The 6,550-nt window shown below is 48.3% G+C and overlaps 1 protein-coding gene across 1 annotated transcript in view; it reads right to left on the bottom strand.

Annotated features, from left to right (window-relative positions):
- Positions 1-3,520: 3,520 nt before the first annotated feature.
- MYC (MYC proto-oncogene, bHLH transcription factor) overlaps positions 3,521-6,550 on the bottom strand; it is a 4,700-nt gene continuing 1,670 nt past the window's right edge. The window contains exons 2-3 of the mRNA XM_029923831.1: positions 5,527-6,292; positions 3,521-4,468 (exon numbers count right to left, since the gene is read on the bottom strand). Coding sequence (XP_029779691.1) covers positions 3,906-4,468; positions 5,527-6,283 — 1,320 coding nt within the window. The 5' untranslated portion in view covers positions 6,284-6,292 and the 3' untranslated portion in view covers positions 3,521-3,905. The remainder of the gene's footprint in view (positions 4,469-5,526; positions 6,293-6,550) is intronic.

Raw genomic sequence — 6,550 nt, 5'->3', positions numbered from 1 at the left:
CAAAACACAAAATCATCTTAGGAGTCATTTAGAATCACCTCCCACCAATTAGGCAAGACGAGCATTCTTGAGAATTAGTTTAAATTCTCTCCTGGAGGATCTAGGATGGAGAAAGATTATGACCACAGTCTTAGTGGTGGGTGTAGAGTCTTTTTAGTTTTTTTTTTTTTTAATGCGTCTCTGTTCTCATCCTATTAGCTTGTTTTTACCTTCCTTCTCCTTTGAAATAGGCCTGTAATGGTCTATAACCTTAAACGTGGAGGCTTTTGTAAAGCTACCAGTGCATTTATATATAGTGTTGTGGGATACCCTTCAACATTTTCGAGCCTACGGATTATTTATTGTTGGGAAGAAATGCTTCAGGGGCCCCTAGCGTGTATGTTAAAAAATTATTACTGCCTGAACCGATCATTAACTGTTAACACAAACCACAGAAAACCCCCTAACACTTGTCTTCTTTCCCAAGCTTTGCACCAGAGTTTGTCTTGAAGACCAGCAGAGAACTGTACTTACATATCCTGCCTGTGCCTATTTAGGGCACGAGGGTGAAAATTTGGTTCACTTAAAAATTTGGTTGTTTTTATAATGTGGATCTCCTTTGTTGCTTCCAAATGGCGGCATGAAATAACACTTCCTTCCTCTTTATACATTGCATCCCTAAACAGAATCACCCCCAGAATCCCTTGGGGTAGTCATTAATTCCTGGACATTGTCCTAGGTAAGAGGCATCGTCAGTACTAGCTCATTCCTTCCCGTATATTCCCGACAAAATTGCAAGCTCCTCCCCTCCATCTCCAATCCTTGATTATTGTTATCTACAAAATAGATCAAACAATGGCACAGACCCTGGGGACCCTCTGGGTTGGATCTGGGAACCAATTTGTGTTGGTCTCAAGATCAGCCTGACATTCTGGAAAAAAAAAGTTGGCATTTGCTCTGTTTTGAGACCTTTCTCTAGCTTCATATACCCAAGGGGGGACTTAAAATCGGTAGTTGGAATGGTTCCCGTCCATCCCCACAGCCAAGCTCTGCATCGCTAAGTTGTTTCCTGATAATTTGGAACAGGGAGTTGTTTTCCAGTGAGGAACACTCTCTCCTATTCCGCCCTCCCGCTTGCCTGGACTGAGCGATTCAAATTAACACCTTCCTTGTTCTCAAGTGAGTTACTCCAGAACCGCACTCCAGCCACAAAGGGACAAAGAATGAATCCTTTAAGATCGCCCCCGCTTTAATCACGCTTTGAACTATTCAACTTCTGTGGATTGTATCTCCCTTTGAATTTAGGGTAGAGGGTGTGACTACGTGAAACCATTAAAGTGGGACTGGATCCAAAACAAAGGATCCGGAAAAAGACATTAAGGGCTTAAATAAATTATCCTAGAGTTCCAAACCAAAGACGGTAATTATTTATTGATGTAGGGGGTGGCGGTTGGTGCTGGCGGTGGTGGATTAAAGTTCTAGAGAGAGTCTAGGATCTGAATCTACTCTGAGGCTGGAACAATGAGATAATTAGAACAGCGATAGTAACTTGCATTTACTTGGATAGTCAATGTTTCAGTTCCTGGGCTTGTGAAGCCTTATAATTAATACTATCTACATCCAAAAATGCCTTTTCATGTCCTAATGTAACCATGTGTCATGAATGTCCATGTCTCAAAGAGGTTGAAAGCAAAGGGAGTTTGTAGTTTCCAAAATAATGACTCACGTGACAAAGAGTAAGTATGTTTTCTTTTATGATCTGAACAGTAGCGCTCCCTAACTGGCTGCTTCCCAGAAGGAAGGGGTGAATCTCATTTAACAAATGGCTAAGGTAAGAGTGAATGACTTGTGGGTTTCTCATAAAGAAAACATGGGGGGTACCTGGGTGACTCAGTCTGTTAAGTGTCTGACTTCAGCTCAGGTTATGATCTGGGGGTCTTGTGAGTTTTAGCCCCTATTCAGGCTCTGTGCTGACAGCTCAGAGCCTGGAGCCTGCTTCAGATTCTGTGTCTTCCTCTCAGGCCCTCCACTCGCACGGTTTCTTTCTCTCTCTCAAAAGTAAATATTAGAAAAACTTAAAAAACCATGAAACAATGAATGAACAAAATAACGAAATAAAACAAAACAAGCAAAAAAGGGGAACTGATATCCCACAGGGCCTAAATGTTGAAATTCAGGGCCCATAATCCACTAGATTGGGGACTCCTATTTTTGTGAGCAGCCAGTCCATTCCCACTGGCTTACTGCCGAGGTCTAGCACAGGTTATGAGTGGACGCCTTGGATTTGAATCCTGGCTGTACTGTTCATTATCAGTGTTTTTTAATTAAAAAAAATTTTTTTTAACATTTATTCATATTTGAGACAGAGGGGGACAGAAAACGTGTAGGGGAAAAGCAGAGAGAGGGAGACACAGAATCAGAAGCAGGCTCCAGGCTCTGAGCTGTCAGCACAAAGCCTGACATGGGGCCTGAACTTACGAACTGCAAGATCATGACCTGAGCCGAAGACGGACACTTAACTGACTGAGCCACTCAGGCACCCCAATTATCATTGGTTTTTAGGCACATAGATGAGTCTTTCTGTGCCTCAGTTCCCCCTTCTATTATAGGGAAGTCAACAACGGGCTGCTTCCTGTTACAGGGCTGCTGTGGAATTACTATAAGGAAAATGCTTACAAGAAAGAATGCCTGGCACATTAAGGAGGCTAGTGTGGTTATTACTCGAGTCAGTCCATCGGGCCCCAAGCCAAAAGCATTCTTGACCTCAGCACTTTAGACACAGGATGAGCTAAGACATGATAGTTAAGTGGTAAGTGTCTTTCAAAGAATGCAAGGGAGGGGTGGGTGACCTGGATTCAGCCTTTTAAAGCGTGGCCACAGAGAAGTTACAAGTTACAAAACCCCTCTACGCCTGGACATTTCATTGTTTGCAAAATACGGCTAATAACTTGCCTCCCTCCCGGACCACCAGAGCATCTTCATCTTCGAGGCTAGGAGGCAAGCAGGGAGCTGGTTCCTCCTCTCCTGTCTGGGTTTGAATGTAGCAGGCGAGGGGCATGGGTTAACCAAGTGAATTTCTTCATCTTCCACCCCCTCCCCCATCCTTACCCCCTTTGTATACTTATCTTTAACCTCTGGCATCCCTTTGCCTTCTCACCAGCTTACTGCCTGTTCATTCTTCCAAGTAGCAACTCTGGCCCCTACCACTGATCTCCAGGAAGCATCTCATAACCCTGAGAATTTAAAGATTTTAAGGACCCAGACCCATTCGAACAAAGAAAAGCGCTTGCCTTTCTTAAATAACTTCTTTTTCCATCTTTGTAAAGTCATTCCTGTGAGGGCTAAATTCTGTTAATTGGAATTGAGGAGAATGAAAAAAAAAGGCAAGAAAAGAAACAAAACACGCACAACTTAAGATTTGGCTCAATTATATATATTTGCCAGGTATTTTATTTTTTCTAAAAACAATAGAAAAAATCAACTTTAAAAAGGAAAATGTACTTAAATAAAAAAAATTATGGTTTATAATACATGGTTTGAATTCTTGTATAACTGCTATAAACGTTTTATTAAAGTTATTTACATTTAATGGCTATATTTACACAGGCAAACGGGGTAAACTTTTACGGATTTTTTAAAAACAACTCTTAAATACAAATCTGTTAAAAGGAAAAACAAAAGATGGCAAGCATAAAAAAAGTTCTTTTATGCCCAAAGTTCCATTTGAGGCAGTTTACATTATGGCTAAACCTTTCAATCCTAAGACCCAGCCAAGGTTGTGAGGTTGCACTTGACCATGCATTTGAAACAAGTTCAGATAGGAGGAGTTGCTATAGTTCTGCAAGAAGGAACCTTTTTCCTTACTTTCCCTTAGTAACAAGTGAGAATTCATGAGCCACTCCAGTTCCTCCCTCTAATAGGTGGACTTATGCACAAGAGTTTCTTAGCTGTTCAAGTTTGTGTTTCAACTGTTCTCTTCGCTTCCTCAACGAGTCCTTTTCTGAAATGAGCTTCTGCTCCCCCGCTTGGACAGACAGGATGTACGCGGTGGCTTTTTTAAGGATAACCACCTTGGGGGCCTTTTCATTGTTTTCCAACTCTGGGATCTGGTCGCGCAGGGCAAAAAAGCTTCGTTTCAGCTCGTTTCTCCTCTGGCGCTCCAAGACGTTGTGCGTCCGCCTCTTGTCGTTCTCCTCAGTGTCCGAAGACCTGGGGCTGGCACATTTGCGGTTGTTGCTGATCTGTTTCAGGACTCTGCCACTGTCCAACTTAGCCCTCTTGGCGGCGGGATAGTCCTTCCTCGTGGAGGGGGGCGCGGCGTAATTGTGCTGATGGGTGGGCACGTGGCATCTCTTAAGGACCAGGGGGCTGTGAGGAGGTTTGCCGTGGCCTCGGGCAGAGGGTGACCCCGATTCCGACCTTTTGGCAGGGGGCTGCCTTTTCTCCACAGAAACGACATCAATTTCTTCTTCTTCCTCTTGTTCTTCCTCTATAAGAAAGGGAAAAAGAAACCACGCGGGTTAGCTACGTTCCCTTACAGCAATCAAGGACCAGATTAAGTTAATGCTATGCAAATATAAGGCGTTATTATGTGAGAAAGGGCCCTGGCACTAAGTCATCCCCAGAGAACAAATTAGCCAATCAACCCAGCTCTTCTCGCAATGACGGCAGAGTCAGAAAGGGAGAATGACAGCTGGGTTTACGGCACAGATGAGAAAATTACAATTTACCAGGATAAAACATTGATGCCAATTCTTACCTAAGACTTAATGAGGCTTTGGACACACCCAAAGCAAAGCACATTCCCAAGCACCTCCTGTTTTTAAGGGACTGTACCAAGAACACTTCAGGTGTTGCAAATCATAGTTGGAAGTCTCTTGGTATGACTTTAGCAACTCCCTATTTTACTGGAAGTGCAGAAAGAAAAAAAAAATTCTTGCACCTTTGCCAAAAGTTCTGGGGGTGGCGGAAGGATCTGCTTTTAAGGGTTCAAAACCGGCTGAAGAGATCCCAAGCTCCCCAGACCATCTTAAGGTACTTTCACCAGCTCACAGCACCGGGGAGGGAGGCCTCCTGCCTCTGTCCACTGCCCATCTTCATTTTTTATGGATCTATAGTCCAGGAAAACCCAAGAACTACTCAGAAGGGAAGACTGAGGCAATCCCTTCGCTCTCAGAGATCAATCCCCTCTTATCCCCCTTCTGCCCCCCCCCCCACCGCGGGGGCAATTAAAATGCTGAAGAAAACTAAGAGGGAGTGGATTGGGTTGCAAGATAAGCCAGAAGATTTAAAAACCCAAAAGAAATTCCTAAGGGGAGGGAGGGAGAGGAGGGGGCCGGCCACTGGGGCGGTCTTCTTTGGGAGAAGGGATGGGAGGGAACCCTAAAGCCCAGTGTTCCGGGATGAGCTCCCAGATCCTTCCAGATCTAGCATTTCCCTTCCCAAATATAATAAAAGAGAAAAGGCGGGGTCAGCAGAAGTGGCCGGGGGAATGAGGAAAGAGACCCAGCCGCCCCCCTTTGACAGGCCGGGAGGGGCCCCGCTTACCCGAGTCGCTGCTGGTGGTGGGCGGGGTCTCCTCGTGGAGCGCCAGGGGCTCGGGGCTGGCCCGCGGGGAGGACTCCGCTGAGGAGAGCAGAGAGTCCGAGGACGGGGAGAAGGCGGCGGAGTCCGGGGAGGCGCAGGGCTTGGGCGAGCTGCTGTCGTTGAGCGGGTAGGGGAAGACCACGGAGGGGTCGATGCACTCGGAGGCGGCGGCGCTCAGGTCCTGCAGGTACGAGCTAGAGGTGGAGCAGCCGCCGGGGCCGCGGGCGGGGCTCGGGCTGCCGCTGTCCTTGCGCGCCGCCTGGTAGGAGGCCAGCTTCTCTGAGACCAGCTTGGCGGCGGCCGAGAAGCCGCTCCACATGCAGTCCTGGATGATGATGTTCTTGATGAAGGTCTCGTCGTCCGGGTCGCAGATGAAGCTCTGATTCACCATGTCTCCTCCCAACAGCTCGGTCACCATCTCCAGCTGGTCGGCGGTGGAAAAGCTGCCGCCGCCGCCGTCGTCGTCGCCCCGGGGGGAGAAGGACGCGAATGCAACGTAGGAGGGCGAGCAGAGCCCCGAGCGGCGGCTCGGGGACAGCGGCGGGGTGGGCAGCAGCTCGAATTTCTTCCAGATGTCCTCGCTGGGCGCGGGCGGCTGCAGCTCGCTCTGCTGCTGCTGCTGGTAGAAGTTCTCCTCCTCGTCGCAGTAGAAATAGGGCTGCACCGAGTCGTAGTCGAGGTCATAGTTCCTGTTGGCGAAGCTGACGTTGAGGGGCATCGCGGCAGCCTGCGGAAGGGGGCACACAAAGCGGGGGAGGTCTTCAGTGGAGGGGGGTCTGGGGTGGGTGCCGCAGCCCCGCGCGGCGCGCGCCCGGACGCCGCACCGTTCCCCTCCCAGCGCTGGCTCGGGGGCCAGGGGGCGGCCAAGGGCACCCTCCCACCCCGTCCAGGTGGCGCCCTGCTAGACCTGGGACACACACTAGGTGAGCGGGCTGCGGTGCGCCGGCGGAGCTTGAGTCCGCCGGGAGTCCGCGCCGCCGCCGAG

Source organism: Suricata suricatta, chromosome 15 (genome assembly GCF_006229205.1).
Source record: "Suricata suricatta isolate VVHF042 chromosome 15, meerkat_22Aug2017_6uvM2_HiC, whole genome shotgun sequence".
Lineage (NCBI taxonomy): Eukaryota > Metazoa > Chordata > Mammalia > Carnivora > Herpestidae > Suricata > Suricata suricatta.
The sequence above is the reverse complement of the archived record's forward strand: the minus strand, read 5'-3'. Positions and strand labels throughout refer to the sequence as shown.